Source organism: Pleurodeles waltl, chromosome 3_2 (genome assembly GCF_031143425.1).
Source record: "Pleurodeles waltl isolate 20211129_DDA chromosome 3_2, aPleWal1.hap1.20221129, whole genome shotgun sequence".
Lineage (NCBI taxonomy): Eukaryota > Metazoa > Chordata > Amphibia > Caudata > Salamandridae > Pleurodeles > Pleurodeles waltl.
The window spans coordinates 47,733,350-47,755,310 of NC_090441.1; the positions used below are offsets into that span (position 1 = coordinate 47,733,350).

The 21,961-nt window shown below is 52.8% G+C and overlaps 1 protein-coding gene and 1 long non-coding RNA gene across 3 annotated transcripts in view; one reads left to right on the forward strand and one right to left on the reverse strand.

The window, feature by feature from the left end:
* STYXL1 (serine/threonine/tyrosine interacting like 1) overlaps positions 1 to 21,961 on the forward strand; it is a 246,121-nt gene that overhangs the window by 127,676 nt on the left and 96,484 nt on the right. The window contains exon 3 of the mRNA XM_069226724.1: positions 20,007 to 20,068. Coding sequence (XP_069082825.1) covers positions 20,007 to 20,068 — 62 coding nt within the window. The remainder of the gene's footprint in view (positions 1 to 20,006; positions 20,069 to 21,961) is intronic.
* Positions 1 to 21,961, reverse strand: part of LOC138286453 (uncharacterized) — a 246,895-nt gene that overhangs the window by 11,409 nt on the left and 213,525 nt on the right. The gene's annotated exons all lie outside the window — the stretch shown is intronic.

Consider the following 21,961-nt stretch of genomic DNA (forward strand, 5'->3'; position numbering starts at 1 on the left):
AGTTGAAAGATATGAACTACAAACATTACTACTAGGCACTGAAAATATTTTATTACCACTGGAGCAGTGGCCATCTTTTGTGACCAAACCCACAGAGGTATACAGCATGAATTGACCACAACATATTTGTACTGATTGACACTTGCAGTTGTCAAGGTATTCATGAAATGAGGAATAGGCTGCTTCGAAAACCCTGAAAATTTCTTACCAGCTCCTGGCCATCTGCCACACACCTTGGTGGCTACATCACAGGAAGGCCGTTATTGATATTAAAGACTGGAGGAAGGGCTCTATTGCACTTCAAGGACTCTGGGCACTTTACTACTGTGACGTTCCTTCTTCAGTGACTCACGTGAACCAGAACCGGAAGCAGGATGAAGGCAGCGGAGCGAGCAAGCCGGCCTCTGGCCGCAGTTGAGCAGCAGCGATTTGAGAGCCTTCAGACCGCAATACGGGACTGATCCCTCACCTCTCACAGTGTGAGCGTGAGCAAGTAGGCACTGATCCACCAGCCCAATCCCCTCCCGCAGCAGCACCCCCACGTGACCCAAGCTTCTCCTCCCCAAGAGGGGAACAGCGAGGAACAGCGAGGCAGGTGAGGGAGCGAAGGAGCGCAAGAGGAAGCAAAGGCTCAGGAGGAGCGCGGGTGGCGGGGGATGGCTGATCTGTGACATCTGCTCTCCAAAACACATTGCAGAACTTTAACAGATGACCACCCTTCTGGGTTTTCCGCTTGGAGAGGAAATTGATTGTCAGGAGTTTTGCCTTGGCGATCTGAACTGTGCTGGCCCATTGGAGATCCATTGGAGACCCAGACCTGGACCTGGACTGGCCTGAGACCTGGCACACAGCGGGATCAGTCAGTGCAGGATATCACAGGACATCACAGCAGGTCAGCACAGTGGGTCAGCATAGCATGAGCGCAGCAGCCATAGGCGGCTGCTGCAAAGTGTGAGCCCCGGTCCCCACATGGAGGCAGCCTAGCCAGGTCTGGGTGTGGCCTGTGGAGGAAATCAGAGAGACCTGCTCACTACTGGCGTGGTGCCACAAGACTCTTGGGGCAGGAGGAGCAGTGGGAGCCAAACGTGATGCTGAATGTTAAAATCTCCTGCGATCAGGTGTTCGTGGTCTGGATATTCGTTTAAGAACTCCTTTAATTATAAATGCGATCAATGCATTTCTCCTTGCAGCAGTTAAAGCACTTACTTGGCAGTCACATAAGATGAAGATCCATTTAGAACTAACACAAATGAACTTGTTAACTGGCAAGTTAGACAACAAGGGGTAATATATGGCAGGATGACAATACGATTAAAGGGTCCCACAACAAGGAAATAATAGATAAACTATCTACTTTGCCAGATCTACTAACTAGAGTCATTCAACATTGCAAAATTGGAGACAAATTTAACTAAATGAATAGTGGTACGCCAATGGAAAAGAGGCAGGTTACGGTGCCCACCATTTTAACCCATAAATGGGGACCTTCCGCTTCCACTGAACTGACCCTTAAAAAGGAATCCCCGGCACTCAGAGAAGGCAAGGAAGGAAGCAAGGAGATGGAATTAGACAGTGGGCAACCAAGTGCGACGTACCCTATGCGGTCGACCACTTTTGATATCAATGCTAGTGGAAACAGTTTAGATGATGATGATCAGGGAGCAATCGCTAAGACATCTTGTGAAACTGATTCCAGGAACAAACAACAACTAACAAGAAGATAGAAGAAGAAATTGAAAAAATCTCTTAAAGTTGCAAAAAAACAAAAACAATCAACGGACTGAACTACATAGGAAAGGCAACCCAGGCCACGCGGAATGTGCCAGCTCAGCTGGAGACCTATCCAATCTTTCAGCAGAGAACACAATCCATCCAGGCCCCTGAAACTCGCCCTAGTGCTCACACCATCCTAGGGCTCAGGGAGGACTCAGACAGAAAAGGAAAATGCAATCCCCAAATGGGCAATGATGTGGACAGCAGCTTCATACCCCAGGAGGCATGGGCTAAAGCAAGCTCCCCCCAGGTGCTCCACAACGGAGAAGCAGGCATCCTCACAGAAAGGCGTAGTAGAACCGGCAAAGGACACAGAGCAACTCTGCATGGGTGAGGGGGGCAACACCCCCCTAAGAGGGGACGTCCCCAAGAGGAATCCTACGAACTATAAAGCTGTAAGGGATAAGCCCCACCGTAGGGCTACCCCCATACACAATCAAGGAAGAACAAATGCTGTACAACAAACACAATAGAGAGGCCATGATGATGCCTGTAGCTGGGCAACAACCACAGGAAGAAGCCTCACAAGGTTTAAGTTGCTGATTAATCAGGATTGATTCTGAAGGCTGGCTAACCATCGATCAATCAGAATAGATCCCAAAGGGAGATAAGAGGTAAGCCCTCTGGCATCAAGACATGTGACCTGGGGCCTCAGGCCCACAAATCTACTCAGGAAACTAACCCACCCTTAGAAGAAATGGAGCAGGCACAGGAGTACCCATGGAGCAAATAACAAAACTACTGTACAGCGGGCTGCACAATCACCAGACAGTTTCCCGCCATATAAAGGCCTGAGAACGCACAGGAACATTGTGGTGCATTGGAACTAAACATTGGGAATCCACAGGAATGAAATGAACAACTGTAAAAAAAAAATGTTTACCCTTATATGCATCACAGGGTCCCTGGGACATACTCAATAGGTCAAACATACTTCAGCTGTTTCATCACATTCCAGCCTTAGCGTATCTCTCCACAGGGGATATCTTAACAGTAAACTTTAACACATATGCATGTATCACCCAGAGAGAGTCTACGATAGCGACATGGGCTGACCAGGGCACAATGGAAAAAATACTCGAATATGAGGGTTTACTGGAAAACTGGAGCATAAAAATCAGTAAGCCAGAGAAACAACATAACCCTTGAGTGCTGTCTAGAGAAATCAAACCAAGACGCCCAACAAAATCTTTTAGTGCCCTGCGAGGAACCCCAGTGATCAAACCATCAAAAGTAGACAAGAAAATCACTGTACAGTTAACAAGGTACACAGGAGGAACTCAAGTGATTGATGCAAGTAATGAAGTCAGAAAGAGGGGAGGGCGGAACTGGGATTGGCTCCCCATACCTTTAGCCACTAAAGGGGCAATTCAGGTTTAGCAAAGGAGATCCCTTAGCAAACAATGCCAATAAGGTGATCAGGATACTTAGCTAGAACGTGGCTGGTCTGGCCCCCCTCATTGCTAGCCCTAATACTGAAGGCTTCTTAAGAAATGCAGATATTCCATGCCTACAGGAAACTTGGACGACAAAGCCCCAGTTCATACCAGGCTTCATAACAACACTGTCCCCTGCACAAAAGAGAAACTTATTTGGAAGACATGGGTGGACTTGCAACATACGTCAAACTAGATCTAGCGGTTAAGCTGATGCTTTGGGAGAAGTCGACCAGTGAAGTCGATGTGATAACTATACACGGTCTAGCCCTCTTCAAACAAACTACACCAATATCAATCATAAACTTGTATATAAACCCTAAGCAGGAGAAATCGACCACTGAAGTCCATGTGATAACTATACACGGTCTAGCCCTCTTCAAAAAAACTACACCAGTATCAATCATAAACTTGTATATAAACCCTAAGCAGGAAAGCAAGAAGGCAAGGGTTAAAGCCATCATGGATTTATTAAAGGAGTTCTTAAACGAATATCCAGACCACGAACACCTAATCGCAGGAGATTTTAACATTCAGCACCTTGATCAGGAGGAAGGGCTCCCTAGAGACTCTATAAGATCAACCCTAGAAACCTTTTTCAAGGAATACAACCTGAAAACGTCTAATTGCAGTAATATTGTAGCAGGCATCCCAATTCCTACGTTTAGACAGATATTCACATTGGATTACATCTTTTTAAGTCCAGCTTTACTAAGCAGATGTGTATGCCATAAGGTGATAGAAAGATCAGAGAGTGACCACAATCCTATAGCAATCGATATCGACCTCCAAGCAGCGAGACACCAGACCTACAAAACCGGGGGCCAGCATCAATCAACCAATCTATGCCCTTTGACAAAAAGGATCAAATGGAGCATGCCCTGCAAGATGAAATATGAACTATGGAAGAAGGCGAATGGCCCATTAAATCTGGAAAGTGAGAAAAGCAGAACGAGTGACCAGTGGGCAAACATGATAAAGAACTTGCAAGATTTACCAACATATACCAAGATATACCAACATATCAAACTGGCTTCAGAAATAGTTCTTCCACCCTAGATAACATGCTAGGTCTTTCATACCAAGGTCAGAAAGCACTGAAACCATCTGCTCAGCCACTGTTTGCATGCTTCATTGACTATAGTGCGACCTTTGATGGTGTGGTGTGCCACATCCTCTGGAAGAAGTTGGCAGCATGGGGGTACCAGGGAAACTGCTAGCTTCTATAATCGCCCTATACTCACACCTGGGTGAGAATCAAGATCACAAATTCACATGTGACTAGGAAAATTTACACCAACAAAGGCTTAAAACACATTTCCCCACCGAAATGGGGTAAGACAACGCTCCCCATAATACAATATGCGGATGACCTGGTCTTGCTCGCCCACACCAGGTTAGGTCTGAAAAAGGGCCTGGACATACTACATAGTTACAATGAAAAGAATGATTTAAGAGCGAATGCAGCAAAAACCATGGTACTGCTTTTTGGGCGTCAGACCAAAAAACACCAAAGAGAATGGAAGCTCGGTCCACAAGCAATAGAAAAGGCAGATAAATATCACTACCTTGGAGTCTGGCTATCGAACACTGGGAAACCATCATACCAGATAGCGACAATAAGATCTAAAGCAGAAAGAGCTACCAACGCCTTAGCAAAACTCCACCTTCGGCTGTGCTCACCACAGTTAATCCGGAAGGTTATCACAGCCACACTACTATCAGCTACCACTTACCGCCATCTGGCATACCCCGGCAGGATGACTGCATCATTAGAGAAGTGCCAGATGAGAGCCCACAAAAAGATATTCTAAATCCCTAATTCAACCAGACACGCAGGGCTACATTTAGAGTTTAATATCACAAGAATGGATACCCAATGTAAAATGGACATAATTAAGCTCTTTCATCGTGTCTGCAGGGCAAACTCGGATAGCCTAAGGGGAATTTTTTACTATTATGAGTTTGGCCATACAGAATGCCCAGAGCCACCAACGTGCAGGATCAAAAAGGGGAGAGGTGGCCACCAAAGATACATTATTAATAAAGTGGCTTAAAATTGCGCACTAGAGGATGAGCCTGAGCGGTAACATTAAGCACCTCCTGTCATCAACACTCAAGTTTTAAAGTTTTAGAATTTTTATAATAATAAACTCATTAGATGACAGATCTCAAGGACAGCCTTTGACTTGAGTATCTGCTCTGATATGAACATAGCATTATATGTAGGTTGCTTACATATTTAACAATTGATAACAATTGTGGTGTTTCTGAGTCTATAGCACAATTTGCACTGACATTTGCATTCGGTTGCAGTGAGCTTGATGATTGCACATGATTAGAAGCTTTGTGGTAAGTATCTGTATTTTATGCAATGATTTTAAGTAATTATGCAATAAAGTTACTACTACTACTACTGATTGACACTTGGCAATGGACCAACATGGTCAAGGTACACAACATCAAAAGGTTTATCAGATTTTGTGAGAGGAGTAGACACTGGTTTTACAGCAGTAGATGGTTTCATTTGGTAACAAATGATACATTGCTGTACATATTTCTGGGTAAATATGCCCATCAGAATCATTCCTGAAACATTTATATTGTAGCACTGATGCAAACATTAGCAGACACTAGCCCTTCATGAACTGCTTTGATAAGATCTAATCTAACTGTTTCATTATGAAGGTGCCTAGCCCTTGTCCATGATATGAAAACAATTGAAACATTGCCTTTGGTGAAACTACAGGAATACTCGGATGAAAAATCATCAGGGGCTTTTCTCCTTGCCAACCACAGGCTGTGCAGAGCTGTCCATATAGGACACGCTCCTATACTCATATATGAGTTGTGTATTTGAAGTATAACCTGTTCTTATTGTAAATATTCTTGAGCTACGAGTGTGGGATTGTACTCAAACTTTATAACACTAGAATTTTGCATTCATGCAGCTGTAAAATATGTGCATTAGCCATGCCTGCTTTAGTGGCTGCCTCTAATGAAGCTAAAGAGAAAACTATGGTAATCTGTTTGCCCAGCGTCCAAGAAATCCTCCTACTAATTGGTCGTCTGCATAGCCATGAGAATTTTCCTTCATTCCTCCACAGGGCAATAAAAATATGGTGGGACAGATTGTCTGTCCCTCATTGTATATTATATATTTATAACCTGAGGTGCTACGAACAACTCTAATTACTAGGTTTTTCTTATTTTCCCATGTGTGGAGATATTTTGTTTGTAACAAGCCATCTTGCAGCCCTCATAGAATACCTGTGTGTGTCCATCCAACACTTTTGAGAAAAAGTGACTGTTATTCATACATATAAAGTGGTCAATTGCTGAACATAACGCGACAAGTAAGCTGTTCCACAATTCATGAACCCTAGAAGGGCTTGTAAATATTTAAATATATGTGGAGGCTATAAAGTGGCACATTTCTGTAGGACATTTGCCTTCACTGGTTAATTAATACCCTAAAAAGATCACATTGAGGTATGTGTTTTTTTGATTTATGAAAATTATTACATATCTAAGTTGGGCTAAAATGTTCCCTATCCTACCCACCCTATGAAGATATTCAAGTCCACAATGTATGTATCATCAATGTATGATAATGTTTCAGGATTGTACTGTATAATTTCCATTACTCTAGCTACAAATAGTTTAGGGCTGTTCCTTTACACCTGTGGGAGCCTTTTATTAGCAGTCGAGTACTAAAGAATGTAAAGGATATTAGTTATTATGACCCAGGTGCTATATATAAAGAAGTCATTAGCAATGTCCAATTCTGCTTTATACTTTTCTTAAGTGTGTCAGTACTGTGATCATTTTGCCCCTCATGTGTGTGTGGGTTCACATTCCTATAATCTAACAATTCTATATGAATTGTCTGGCTTAAGCATGGGGAAAAAAGGAGAGTAGTCATGGTTGAGTGACGAAGCACTATGAAACCCTGATACTATAGTTGATTCAAGATGTTTTTTATACTGTACTTGCCTCTGACTTAAATGGATGTTCAGCTGTAAAAACGAGTGAGTAATGACAAATCGAGCTCCTTGGTTCAAGGGAAGCCTGCAGAAACTAAAACTTTATATTTGCTGGACACCTGCTAAACTATGCACTGCTCAACCTATTGCTCAGGGACTCCAACATGATCCAATCGTTCTTACGTGTTGGTTGCTGGTGATGGGCACCTGCAATTATTTTCGTTGAGTGAGACTAATGGCCTGATTTAGATGTCACAATCAATCAATCAATCAGAGAACTTATTAAGCGCACTATGTACCTGTCAGGGTTTCGAGGCGCTGAGGGGAGGGGGGGGGGGGGGAGGGAGCTGCTAGCGTTCGAAGAGCCAAGTCTTGAGGAGTCTCCTGAAGGTGAGGAGGTCCTGGATCTGCCGCCAGAGGTCTTGCGCTGGATTCGGGGGACGATGGCGAGGGCGAGGTTGGCAGAGCGGAGTTGACGTGTGGGGACGTAAAAGTTGAGTCTGGTGTTGAGGTAAGTGGGTCCGGTGTCGTGTAGAGCCTTGTGAGCGTGGATGAGGAGTTTGAAGGTGATCCTTTTTTCCACGGGGAGCCAGTGGAGGTCTTTCAGGTGGGGGGAGATGTGGCATTGGCGGGGTATGTCGAGGATCAGGCGGGCGGATGCGTTCTGGATGCGCTGGAGTCGTTTGATGTCTTTTGTTGGGATGCCTGTGTAGAGTGCGTTGCCGTAGTCAAGTCTGCTACTGACGAGGGCTTGAGTTACCGTCTTTCTGGTTCCTATTGGAATCCACTTGAAGATTCTGCGGAGCATTCGGAGGGTGTTGTAACAGGAAGAGGAGACGGCGTTGACCTGTTTGGACATGGTGAGAGCGGAGTCGAGGATGAATCCGAGGTTTCTTGCGTGGTTGGCTGGGGTGGGTGGGGGTCCGAGTGCAGTGGGCCACCAGGAGTCGTTCCAGGCCGAGGGGGAGCGTCCGAGGATGAGGACTTCCGTCTTGTCGGAGTTGAGCTTCAGGCGGCTGTTGTTCATCCACTCGGCGATGGATTTTAATCCCTCGTAGAGGTTTGTTTTGGCGGGGAGAGGGTCTTTGGTCAGGGAGAGGACGAGCTGGGTGTCGTCGGCGTAGGAGATGATGCTGAGGTTGTGTTGACGGGCCACTTTTGCAAGGGGGGCCATGTAGACGTTGAACAACGTTGGACTGAGAGAGGAGCCTTGGAGGACGCCGCAGATGAGGTTGGTGGCTTTGGAGCGGAAGGGGGAGAGCCGGACTCTCTGGGTTCTGTCGGAGAGGAAGGATGAGATCCAGTTGAGGGCTTTGGCGGTCATTCTGACCCTGGCGGTCAAAGACCGCCAGGGTGGAGGACCGCGGGAGCACCGCCGACAGGCCGGCGGTGCTCCAATGGGGATTCCGACCGCGGCGGTAAAGCCGCGGTCGGACCGGCAACACTGGCGGGCTCCCGCCAGTGTACCGCCGCCCCATTGAATCCTCCAAGGCGGCGCAGCTTGCTGCGCCGCCGAGGGGATTCCGACCCCCTCTACCGCCATCCAGATCCCGGCGGTCCGACCGCCGGGATCCGGATGGCGGTAGGGGGGGTCGCGGGGCCCCTGGGGGCCCCTGCAGTGCCCATGCCACTGGCATGGGCATTGCAGGGGCCCCCGTAAGAGGGCCCCTAAATGTATTTCACTGTCTGCTGCGCAGACAGTGAAATACGCGACGGGTGCAACTGCACCCGTCGCACAGCTTCCACTCCGCCGGCACGATTCCGAGCCGGCTTCATCGTGGAAGCCTCTTTCCCGCTGGGCTGGCGGGCGGCCTGAAGGCGACCGCCCGCCAGCCCAGCGGGAAAGTCAGAATTACCGCCGCGGTCTTTCGACCGCGGAACGGTAACCTGACAGCGGGACTTTGGCGGGCGGCCTCCGCCGCCCGCCAAGGTCAGAATGAGGGCCTTTGTCTTGGATGCCGGCTTTGTGGAGACGGGCCAGTAGGGTGCGATGGCAGACTGTGTCGAAGGCGGCTGATAGGTCGAGGAGGATGAGGGCTGAGGTTTCGCCGTTGTCTATTTGTTGTCTGATGTCATCAGTGGCGGCGAGGAGTGCGGTCTCTGTACTGTGGTTTCGTCTGAATCCAGATTGAGAGGGGTCTAGGATGGAGTTGGCTTCTAGGAAGTGGGCGAGCTGTGCGTTGGCGATCTTCTCGATGACTTTCGCTGGAAAAGGGAGGAGAGAGATCGGTCGGAAGTTTTTGAGATCGTTGGGGTCAGCCTTGGGTTTCTTGAGGAGGGGTTGGATTTCTGCGTGCTTCCAGCTGTCCGGGAAGGTGGCGGTGTTGAAGGAGAGGTTGATGATCTTGCGGAGTATGGGGGCGATGGTGGCGTCGGCTTTGTTGAATGCGTGATGTGGGCATGGGTCCGTGGGAGAGCCTGAGTGGATGGAATTCAAGGTTGTTAGGGTTTCGGCGTCGTCCACTTGGGTCCAGGCGGTGAGGCGGCAGGCGTGGGCGGCGTTGTCAGGGGTGGGGTCTGGCGGAGGAGCGGTGTTGAAACTATCGTGGATGGCTGCGATTTTCTGGTGGAAGAAGGTGGAGAGGTCGTCGCAGAGTTTCTGGGAGGGTGGGACGTCGTTGATGTTGGCGTTAGGGTTGGAGAGTTCCTTCACGATGCCGAAGAGTTCTTTGCAATCGTGGGCGTTGTTGTTGAGGCGTTCAGTGAAATGGGCGCGCTTGGCGAGTCAGATCCGTTGGTGGTGATCACGGTTGGCGTCTTTGAGGGTGGCAAGGTTGTCGGGAGTGCGCTCGAGGATCCATTTCTTCTTGAGCTTCTGGCAGGTGCGTTTTGAGGTGGTCAGTTCTTCTGTGAACCAGGCTGGTTTTTTCTTTCCTTGGTTGGTGGTGGGTTTCTTGAGTGGAGCTAAGGTGTTGGCGCAGTCGAGGATCCATTGATGGAGGTTGATGGCGGCGGCGCTCGGGTCGTTGGAGTCGGGTGGTGGGTGTTTGACGAGGGAGCTGGTTAGTTGGTCTTTGGTGACTTTTCCCCAGCGGCGGTGAGGTGGTAGAGGGATGCGGTGGTGTTCGGTGTTTTTCTTGAAGGTAAAATGGACGCAGTGATGGTCGGTCCAGTGGAGTTCGGAGGTGTGGCTGAAAGAGATGTGGTTGCTTGAGGTGAAGAGGGGGTCAAGCGTGTGACCGGCGATGTGGGTGGGAGTGTTGATCAGTTGGTGGAGTCCGAAGTTGTGGAGGTTGGAGGTCAGTGAAGCGGTGTTGGCGTCGTTGTTGTTTTCAAGGTGGAAGTTTAGATCTCCCAGGAGGATGTAGTCTGGAGAGGCGAGGGCGTGGGTGCTTACGAGGTCGGAGATGGTGTCGCTGAAAGGTGCTCTTGGTCCTGGAGGGCGGTATATGAGGGTTCCTCTGAGGGTCGTGTTGGGGTCCGTGTGGATCTGGAAGTGGAGGTGTTCGGCTGTCTTGAGAGTGTCGTCCGTGTGGGTGTGGATCTTGAGGGTGGATTTGTGGGCGATGGCTATTCCTCCGCCGATTCCATTGGTTCGATCTCTTCTGGTGATCTTGTATCCGTCCGGTATGGCGATAGCGATGTCAGGGGCCGAAGAGTCGTTCCACCAGGTTTCGGTCAGGAAGGCCACGTCTGGGGCGGTGGTGTCGAGCAAGTCCCAGAGCTCGATGGCGTGTTTTCGTGCGGAGCGTGTGTTGAGGAGGATGCAGTGCAGGTGGTTAGTGTTGTTTGTTGCTGGCTTCGTTGTTCTGTTGCAGGAGAAGTTGCAGGTGCGGCAGGAAAAAGGTCCTTTGGTGTGCTTCGGGGTGGCCAGGAAGCACTCTATGGAGGGGCCAGGGTTGAGGGCGAGGAGATCGCTGGCAGAGTATCGGAAGTAGGAGTTGCGGGGGGCGTGAGGACCAGGGGGGGTGGCGATGGGCGCGGTCCAGGCGCGGACGGGCGCAGACGGGCTTGCCTCCGGCGCGCCCGCTGCGCGGATGCGCAGCGCCACCCATTAAGAAGGGAGGGGGGAGGGAGGAGCAGCTGGGAGGCGGGAGGCGGGAGGGAGCGGCGAATGGGGGTGCGGGGGGGGCGGGCCGCAGGGAGGCAGCGGCAGGGAGCGGGGAGCAAGGGGGAGCGCCCAAGGGGCGAAAAACAACTTAAACAAGGCACAAGAAAGTCGGGCACAAAATCGGAAAAACAGTCACAAAATACAGTATTGGCACAAACTACAATCGGGGCACAGCAATCAGAGGGGCACAACGGGGGCAGACGCGCAAGAGGCGAGGCGCAGAAGAAAACAGAAACCACTTACAGGATGGCGGAATACACGGCACAACGGCTCAAGAGAGCCTCGAACACGCTAGCAGCAGCGTGGGCGGGGGTCAGAGGCAGGAGACAGCAGGTTGGTTCTGCGGACGCGGGGGGCGAGCTCTAGACCTAAAACAGGTCAGAGGTCGCTCACTCGCGACGCGCAGCGCCAGCCATTAAGAAGGGAGGGGGGAGGGAGGAGCAGCTGGGAGGCGGGAGGCGGAAGGGAGCCGCGAATGGGGGTGCGGGGGGGCGGGGCCGCAGGGAGGCAGCGGCAGGGAGCGGAGAGCAAGGGGGAGCGCCCAAGGGGCGAAAAACAACTTAAACAAGGCACAAGAAAGTCGGGCACAAAATCGGAAAAACAGTCACAAAATACAGTATTGGCACAAACTACAATCGGGGCACAGCAATCAGAGGGGCACAACGGGGGCAGACGCGCAAGAGGCGAGGCGCAGAAGAAAACAGAAACCACTTACAGGACGGCCGAATACACGGCACAACGGCTCAAGAGAGCCTCGAACACGCTAGCAGCAGCGTGGGTGGGGGTCAGAGGCAGGAGACAGCAGGTTGGTGCTGCGGACGCGGGGGCGAGCTCTAGACCTAAAACAGGTCAGAGGTCGCTCACTCGCGACGCGCAGCGCCAGCCATTAAGAAGGGAGGGGGGAGGGAGGAGCAGCTGGGAGGCGGGAGGCGGGAGGGAGCGGTGAATGGGGGTGCGGGGGGCGGGGCCGCAGGGAGGCAGCGGCAGGGAGCGGAGAGCAAGGGGGAGCGCCCAAGGGGCGAAAAACAACTTAAACAAGGCACAAGAAAGTCGGGCACAAAATCGGAAAAACAGTCACAAAATACAGTATTGGCACAAACTACAATCGGGGCACAGCAATCAGAGGGGCACAACGGGGGCAGACGCGCAAGAGGCGAGGCGCAGAAGAAAACAGAAACCACTTACAGGACGGCGGAATACACGGCACAACGGCTCAAGAGAGCCTCGAACACGCTAGCAGCAGCGTGGGCAGGGGTCAGAGGCAGGAGACAGCAGGTTGGTGCTGCGGACGCGGGGGGCGAGCTCTAGACCTAAAACAGGTCAGAGGTCGCTCACTCGTGACGCGCAGCGCCAGCCATTAAGAAGGGAGGGGGGAGGGAGGAGCAGCTGGGAGGCGGGAGGCGGGAGGGAGCGGCGAATGGGGGCGCGGGTAGGGCGGGGCCGCAGGGAGGCAGCGGCAGGGAGCGGAGAGCAAGGGGGAGCGCCCAAGGGGCGAAAAACAACTTAAACAAGGCACAAGAAAGTCGGGCACAAAATCGGAAAAACAGTCACAAAATACAGTATTGGCACAAACTACAATCGGGGCACAGCAATCAGAGGGGCACAACGGGGGCAGACGCGCAAGAGGCGAGGCGCAGAAGAAAACAGAAACCACTTACAGGACGGCGGAATACACGGCACAATGGCTCAAGAGAGCCTTGAACACGCTAGCAGCAGCGTGGGCGGGGGTCAGAGGCAGGAGACAGAAGGTTGGTGCTGCGGACGCGGGGGGCGAGCTCTAGACCTAAAACAGGTCAGAGGTCGCTCACTCGCGACGCGCAGCGCCAGCCATTAAGAAGGGAGGGGGGAGGGAGGAGCAGCTGGGAGGCGGGAGGCGTGAGGCGGGAGGGAGCGGCGAATGGGGTGCGAGGGGGGCGGGGCCGCAGGGAGGCAGCGGCAGGGAGCGGAGAGCAAGGGGGAGCGCCCAAGGGGCGAAAAACAACTTAAACAAGGCACAAGAAAGTCGGGCACAAAATCGGAAAAACAGTCACAAAATACAGTATTGGCACAAACTACAATCGGGGCACAGCAATCAGAGGGGCACAATGGGGGCAGACGCGCAAGAGGCGAGGCGCAGAAGAAAACAGAAACCACTTACAGGACGGCGGAATACACGGCACAATGGCTCAAGAGAGCCTCGAACACGCTAGCAGCAGCGTGGGCGGGGGTCAGAGGCAGGAGACAGCAGGTTGGTGCTGCGGACGCGGCGGGCGAGCTCTAGACCTAAAACAGGTCAGAGATCGCTCACTCGCGACGCGCAGCGCCAGCCATTAAGAAGGGAGGGGGGAGGGAGGAGCAGCTGGGAGGCGGGAGGGAGCGGCGAATGGGGGCGCGGGGGCGGGGCCGCAGGGAGGCAGCAGCAGGGAGCGGAGAGCAAGGAGGAGCGCCCAAGGGGCGAAAAACAACTTAAACAAGGCACAAGAAAGTCGGGCACAAAATCGGAAAAACAGTCACAAAATACAGTATTGGCACAAACTACAATCGGGGCACAGCAATCAGAGGGGCACAACGGGGGCAGACGTGCCAGAGGCGAGGCGCAGAAGAAAACAGAAACTACTTACAGGACGGCGGAATACACGGCACAACGGCTCAAGAGAGCCTCGAACACGCTAGCAGCAGCGTGGGCAGGGGTCAGAGGCAGGAGACAGCAGGTTGGTGCTGCGGACGCGGGGGCGAGCTCTAGACCTAAAACAGGTCAGAGGTCGCTCACTCGCGACGCGCAGCGCCAGCCATTAAGAAGGGATTGGGGAGGGAGGAGCAGCTGGGAGGCGGGAGGCGGGAGGGAGCGGCGAATGGGGGTGCGGGGGGGCGGGGCCGCAGGGAGGCAGCGGCAGGGAGCGGAGAGCAAGGGGGAGCGCCCAAGGGGCGAAAAACAACTTAAACAAGGCACAAGAAAGTCGGGCACAAAATCGGAAAAACAGTCACAAAATACAGTATTGGCACAAACTACAATCGGGGCACAGCAATCAGAGGGGCACAACGGGGGCAGACGCGCAAGAGGCGAGGCGCAGAAGAAAACAGAAACCACTTACAGGACGGCGGAATACACGGCACAACGGCTCAAGAGAGCCTCGAACACGCTAGCAGCAGCGTGGGTGGGGGTCAGAGGCAGGAGACAGCAGGTTGGTGCTGCGGACGCGGGGGCGAGCTCTAGACCTAAAACAGGTCAGAGGTCGCTCACTCGCGACACGCAGCGCCAGCCATTAAGAAGGGAGGGGGGAGGGAGGAGCAGCTGGGAGGCGGGAGGGAGCGTCGAATGGGGGTGCGGGGGGCGGGGCCGCAGGGAGGCAGCGGCAGGGAGCGGAGAGCAAGGGGGAGCGCCCAAGGGGCGAAAAACAACTTAAACAAGGCACAAGAAAGTTGGGCACAAAATCGGAAAAACAGTCACAAAATACAGTATTGGCACAAACTACAATCGGGGCACAGCAATCAGAGGGGCACAACGGGGGCAGACGCGCAAGAGGCGAGGCACAGAAGAAAACAGAAACCACTTACAGAACGGCGGAATACACGGCACAACGGCTCAAGAGAGCCTCGAACACGCTAGCAGCAGCGTCGGCGGGGGTCAGAGGCAGGAGACAGCAGGTTGGTGCTGTGGACACGGGTGGCGAGCTCTAGACCTAAAACAGGTCAGAGGTCGCTCACTCGCGACGCGCAGCGCCAGCCATTAAGAAGGGAGGGGGAGGGAGGAGCAGCTGGGAGGCGGGAGGCGGGAGGCGGGAGGCGGGAGGGAGCGGCGAAGAGGGGTGCGGGGGGGCGGGGCTGCAGGGAGGCAGCGGCAGGGAGCGGAGAGCAAGGGGGAGCGCCCAAGGGGCGAAAAACAACTTAAACAAGGCACAAGAAAGTCGGGCACAAAATCGGAAAAACAGTCACAAAATACAGTATTGGCACAAACTACAATCGGGGCACAGCAATCAGAGAGGCACAACGGGGGCAGACGCGCAAGAGGCGAGGCGCAGAAGAAAACAGAAACCACTTACAGGACGGCGGAATACACGGCACAACGGCTCAAGAGAGCCTCGAACACGCTAGCAGCAGCGTGGGCGGGGGTCAGAGGCAGGAGACAGCAGGTTGGTGCTGCGGACGCGGGGGCGAGCTCTAGACCTAAAACAGGTCAGAGGTCGCTCACTCGCGACGCGCAGCGCCAGCCATTAAGAAGGGAGGGGGGAGGGAGGAGCAGCTGGGAGGCGGGAGGGAGCGGCGAATGGGGGCGTGGGGGGCGGGGCCACAGGGAGGCAGCGGCAGGGAGCGGAGAGCAAGGGGGAGCGCCCAAGGGGCGAAAAACAACTTAAGCAAGGCACAAGAAAGTCGGGCACAAAATCGGAAAAACAGTCACAAAATACAGTATTGGCACAAACTACAATCGGGGCACAGCAATCAGAGGGGCACAACGGGGGCAGACGCGCAAGAGGCGAGGTGCAGAAGAAAATAGAAACCACTTACAGGACGGCGGAATACACGGCACAACGGCTCAAGAGAGCCTCGAACACGCTAGCAGCAGCGTGGGCGGGGGTCAGAGGCAGGAGACCGCAGGTTGGTGCTGCGGACGCGGGGGGCGAGCTCTAGACCTAAAACAGGTCAGAGGTCGCTCACTCGCGACGCGCAGCGCCAGCCATTAAGAAGGGAGGGGGAGGGAGGAGCAGCTGGGAGGCGGGAGGCGGGAGGGAGCGGCGAATGGGGGTCTGGGGGGCGGGGCCGCAGGGAGGCAGCGGCAGGGAGCGGAGAGCAAGGGGGAGCGCCCAAGGGGCGAAAAACAACTTAAACAAGGCACAAGAAAGTCGGGCACAAAATCGGAAAAACAGTCACAAAATACAGTATTGGCACAAACTACAATCGGGGCACAGCAATCAGAGGGGCACAACGGGGGCAGACGCGCAAGAGGCGAGGCGCAGAAGAAAACAGAAACCACTTACAGGACGGCGGAATACACGGCACAACGGCTCAAGAGAGCCTCGAACACGCAAGCAGCAGCGTGGGCGGGGGTCAGAGGCAGGAGACAGCAGGTTGGTGCTGCGGACGCGGGGGGCGAGCTCTAGACCTAAAACAGGTCAGAGGTCGCTCACTCGCGACGCGCAGCGCCAGCCATTAAGAAGGGAGGGGGGAGGGAGGAGCAGCTGGGAGGCGGGAGGCGGGAGGGAGCGGCAAATGGGGGTGCGGGGGGGCGGGCCGCAGGGAGGCAGCGGCAGGGAGCGGAGAGCAAGGGGGAGCGCCCAAGGGGCGAAAAACAACTTAAACAAGGCACAAGAAAGTCGGGCACAAAATCGGAAAAACAGTCACAAAATACAGTATTGGCACAAACTACAATCGGGGCACAGCAATCAGAGGGGCACGGGGGCAGACGCGCAAGAGGCGAGGCGCAGAAGAAAACAGAAACCACTTACAGGACGGCGGAATACACAGCACAACGGCTCAAGAGAGCCTCGAACTCGCTAGCAGCAGCGTGGGCGGGGGTCAGAGGCAGGAGACAGCAGGTTGGTGCTGCGGACGCGGGGGGCGAGCTCTAGACCTAAAACAGGTCAGAGGTCGCTCACTCGCGACGCGCAGCGCCAGCCATTAAGAAGGGAGGGGGGAGGGAGGAGCAGGCGGGAGGCGGGAGGGAGCGGCGAATGGGGGCGCGGGGGGCTGGGCCGCAGGGAGGCAGGGAGCGGAGAGCAAGGGGGAGCGCCCAAGGGGCGAAAAACAACTTAAACAAGGCACAAGAAAGTCGGGCACAAAATCGGAAAAACAGTCACAAAATACAGTATTGGCACAAACTACAATCGGGGCACAGCAATTAGAGGGGCACAACGGGGGCAGACGCGCAAGAGGCGAGGCGCAGAAGAAAACAGAAACCACTTACAGGATGGCGGAATACACGGCACAACGGCTCAAGAGAGCCTCGAACACGCTAGCAGCAGCGTGGGCGGGGGTCAGAGGCAGGAGACAGCAGGTTGGTGCTGCGGACGCGGGGGCGAGCTCTAGACCTAAAACAGGTCAGAGGTCGCTCACTCGCGACGCGCAGCGCCAGCCATTAAGAAGGGAGGGGGGAGCAGCTGGGAGGCGGGAGGGAGCGGCGAATGGGGGTGCGGGGGCGGGGCCGCAGGGAGGCAGCGGCAGGGAGCGGAGAGCAAGGGGGAGCGCCCAAGGGGCGAAAAACAACTTAAACAAGGCACAAGAAAGTCGGGTACAAAATCGGAAAAACAGTCACAAAATACAGTATTGGCACAAACTACAATCGGGGCACAGCAATCAGAGGGGCACAACGGGGGCAGACGCGCAAGAGGCGAGGCGCAGAAGAAAACAGAAACCACTTACAGGACGGCGGAATACACGGCACAACGGCTCAAGAGAGCCTCAAACACGCTAGCAGCAGCGTGGGCGGGGGTCAGAGGCAGGAGACAGCAGGTTCGTGCTGCGGACGCGGGGGGCGAGCTCTAGACCTAAAACAGGTCAGAGGTCGCTCACTCGCGACGCGCAGCGCCAGCCATTAAGAAGGGAGGGAGGAGCAGCTGGGAGTCGGGTGGGAGCGTCGAATGGGGGTGCGGGGGGCGGGCCGCAGGGAGGCAGCAGCAGGGAGCGGAGAGCAAGGGGGAGCGCCCAAGGGGCGAAAAACAACTTAAACAAGGCACAAGAAAGTCGGGCACAAAATAGGAAAAACAGTCACAAAATACAGTATTGGCACAAACTACAATCGGGGCACAGCAATCAGAGGGGCACAACGGGGGCAGACGCGCAAGAGGCGAGGCGCAGAAGAAAACAGAAACCACTTACAGGACGGCGGAATACACAGCACAACGGCTCAAGAGAGCCTCGAACACGCTAGCAGCAGCGTGGGCGGGGGTCAGAGGCAGGAGACAGCAGGTTGGTGCTGCGGACGTGGGGGCGAGCTCTAGACCTAAAACAGGTCAGAGGTCGCTCACTCGCGACACGCAGCGCCAGCCATTAAGAAGGGAGGGGGGAGGGAGGAGCAGCTGGGAGGCGGGAGGCGGTAGGCGGGAGGGAGCGGCGAATGGGGGTGCGGGGGGGGCGGGGCCGCAGGGAGGCAGCGGCAGGGAGCGGAGAGCAAGGGGGAGCGCCCAAGGGGCGAAAAACAACTTAAACAAGGCACAAGAAAGTCGGGCACAAAATCGGAAAAACAGTCACAAAATACAGTATTGGCACAAACTACAATCGGGGCACAGCAATCAGAGGGGCACAACGGGGGCAGACGCGCAAGAGGCGAGGCGCAGAAGAAAACAGAAACCACTTACAGGACGGCGGAATACACGGCACAACGGCTCAAGAGAGCCTCGAACACGCTAGCAGCAGCGTGGGCGGGGGTCAGAGGCAGGAGACAGCAGGTTGGTGCTGCGGACGCGGGGGCGAGCTCTAGACCTAAAACAGGTCAGAGGTCGCTCACTCGCGACGCGCAGCGCCAGCCATTAAGAAGGGAGGGGGGAGGGAGGAGCAGCTGGGAGGCGGGAGGCGGGAGGGAGCGGCGAATGGGGGTGCGGGGGGCGGGGCCGCAGGGAGGCAGCGGCAGGGAGCGGAGAGCAAGGGGGAGCGCCCAAGGGGCGAAAAACAACTTAAACAAGGCACAAGAAAGTCGGGCACAAAATCGGAAAAACAGTCACAAAATACAGTATTGGCACAAACTACAATCGGGGCAGAGCAATCAGAGGCGCACAACGGGGGCAGACGCGCAAGAGGCGAGGCGCAGAAGAAAACAGAAACCACTTACAGGACGGCGGAATACACGGCACAACGGCTCAAGAGAGCCTCGAACACGCTAGCAGCAGCGTGGGCGGGGGTCAGAGGCAGGAGACAGCAGGTTGGTGCTGCGGACGCGGGGGGCGAGCTCTAGACCTAAAACAGGTCAGAGGTCGCTCCGTCACAAATGTGACAGATCTCTATAGGCTAGTATGGGATCGTAATACAGTGGATGGAGTAACCCCCTTCGCCAAACTCTAAATCGGGCCCGTAGTTTTCATCATCAGACTTTGATTCCAGGCAAGAGAAAGCAAAAATGAGAAAGACGAAAAAGATATGGAAACAGTGAGAAAGTCAAAAAGTAGGGATAAAATGAACCTGCAAAGAGGAAGTGAAATGACGGCAAGTGTAGGGTGGTGTGGGGCAAGGAGGCATATTGTGGATTACCACTGAGTTGGCATCCCCCGCGTTTAGCAGCTCCTTAGAAAATCTTTGCCCCCCTGCACTGCTTTAACTACATTAAGCTGTGGCATAAAAGATAAATCAGGCAGAATGTGAATGTTAACTGAAATATTTAGGGAATGTCGCAGAAACCCAGTTATGTTTGCCTTTCATAGCCCTTCCTAAGATGACAAGTGAAAAGAAGAATGGAGCAGTTACATTGGCCTGTTATTTAGAGGAGTAAGTACCTGTTTAGATCAAGGCCCAAAGTTGGGTGTACCATGGAGAGAACAGTAGATGAAGGCACCCTTAACTCACCTCTATTTACACTGCATAATTTGTAATAAGATGTCTTCCCAAACCTGCTCAGATTTTGTTTGGTGTGAAAAGTAAGTCAGTTTTTTTCAATACCTAATATGTGAATAGAACAAATTGGTTAAAACTCTCCCAAGATGTCTACTCATCCTCAATTCTCTACTTCTACATATCAATGCTATTATATTTTGTTTTTGTGGCCATATGGTTTTCTGTTAGACACTAGTCCCTTAGAATATGTTCTTGCAGGGACACTCTGCATTAAATATTACAAGTAATGCATTGACTCTTTTTCAGATGCACGTACAAAGCGCGAGTACAACGAGAGCCATGTGGTAACAGCTAAATTTGGTAACAAGGTACAGTGCACAATAATTTTTTAAGTTATGGTTTTATTAGAAGCATAAACTACAGTGACCAACAAAACGAGGAAAGGGGGAATTGCAGAAAGAGAGGGGTAAAGAAAGAAAAAGAAAACCAACAGTGAGAAAACTGACAACCAGCCTTGCACCAACTGAAAGGGGATTTATCTAAAGGTTTCTGGATACATCACATTCCAGTTTCTAAGCGCTAATTGGGCTGCCAGTCTCTCCCCTGAGACTCCAGTGCGTAGATATCGAAAGTGGTACAGACTCTCCGCCAGGTTGTAGGGCAGTTTGACAACAACAGGTCCAAGTTCCACACCTGTTTCTGTCCTAGCCATTCTGATCTGTTGTGCTCACTAAGTACGTCTGCAGTGGGCTTCATAGGTCTTTTGTTCGGCAGGACCATAGAATAGTATAGTTCCAGTTGAGCATTGCAATACACCATATCTTTCTGCCACTTTTGTATGTTAGCCATTCTATCTCTGCCCCAAACGCAGGCTACCTAACACTTTGCTAGCAGTAGCGCAATAGAGACAAAATGTCAGAAATTGTTTTGCAAGTTAATGGCACATCCAAATAGTGCCATGTTTGGGGATGGTTGCAACAGCACACCAATCGTGTCTGAAAGCCAAGTGTATACCTCAGACTAGTAGTCCCCGATACACCTATAATCCCAGGCCACATTCATAAAGTCCGCAGGTGGGGCTCTGCAGTGACGCAGGAAAGGTCACATGACCTTTCCCCCTGCCACCCACCACCTCCATCTAGCCATACTCAGAGAAGGTATGATAAAGTTGATGCAGGTACTTAAAACGATTAAGGTGTAGCCTGCCATTTTGGGACAGCTCTCCTATTTGCTCATAACTGTGCATTCATTCCTTGGCAGTGAACAGTGTGTCCCTAAGTCCCTCCCCCATTGTATTCTAGCCTTAGGTTGCATTAATAGGACCTCCATTTGTATTATGTTGTAGAATGTTGTGACTAAATGTCGATTGGATGGCTTGTCAAAAAGCAGCCCCAGCGGTTTACAGACAGGGGGTTCCAGCAGAAGGAGGGATAACACGCCTGGCACAGAGCTTGCAATCTGAGATATATTAGCGTGTTCATCGCCAAACAGAATTCACTATCCTCTGTACCCAGGCAGCCAAGGAACTGACTGCTTTGAAAAAATGTCCCTTATTTTGTGTACCTCCCAGACCTGTAGTCTGCAAGGTGTTGGCACTTGTTTAGTGATCTAGATAAGAGGGTCAAAGATTGGTCTGGAAAGTATAACACGTGGTGTGATAGTCACCGGTGGAGTCTGTTTCAGGCCCACACCACACTGGTGACTGTATTTTTCTTTATGGCCAGCTTTAGGTGGTCAACCCACCACTAATTTTACTTTATGGAGGTGCGCACTGTTGTACTCCATTGCACATGCGTCATATGCCGTGGTGGGTGTAACCAATTACGGGCGAACTGTGCCTGTGTGCAGTTATAATACAGCTCAAAGTTGGGGGCCCCTAGCATGCACTGTGTATGTGTGTGTGTGTGATAAGGTCAGAACCTCACAGCAGATTCTAGGTTGTTTTCCCACCCAGCCTAGAGTTATCATGAGGGATTTAAGCAGCCCGAAAACTTTGTGCCAATAGGTTTGAAACATTTTAGAACGGATAGAGTAACTTAGGTAAGAGAACCATTTTCATTAATTCATGTCTGCCTGCCAGGGATAGAGGCAAGCTCCTCCATTAGGTGACAAGGTATTTGATTTATGCTAGGGCCACAACATAGTTTTGAGGCGATTGTATCTGTGTCTTGGCTATTCCAGACCCCAAGATATTTAACTAATGTGGTGCACCATGTGGGGGGGGGGGTCATCCAGGGAGCATATTAGGGTACGTGAGGTAG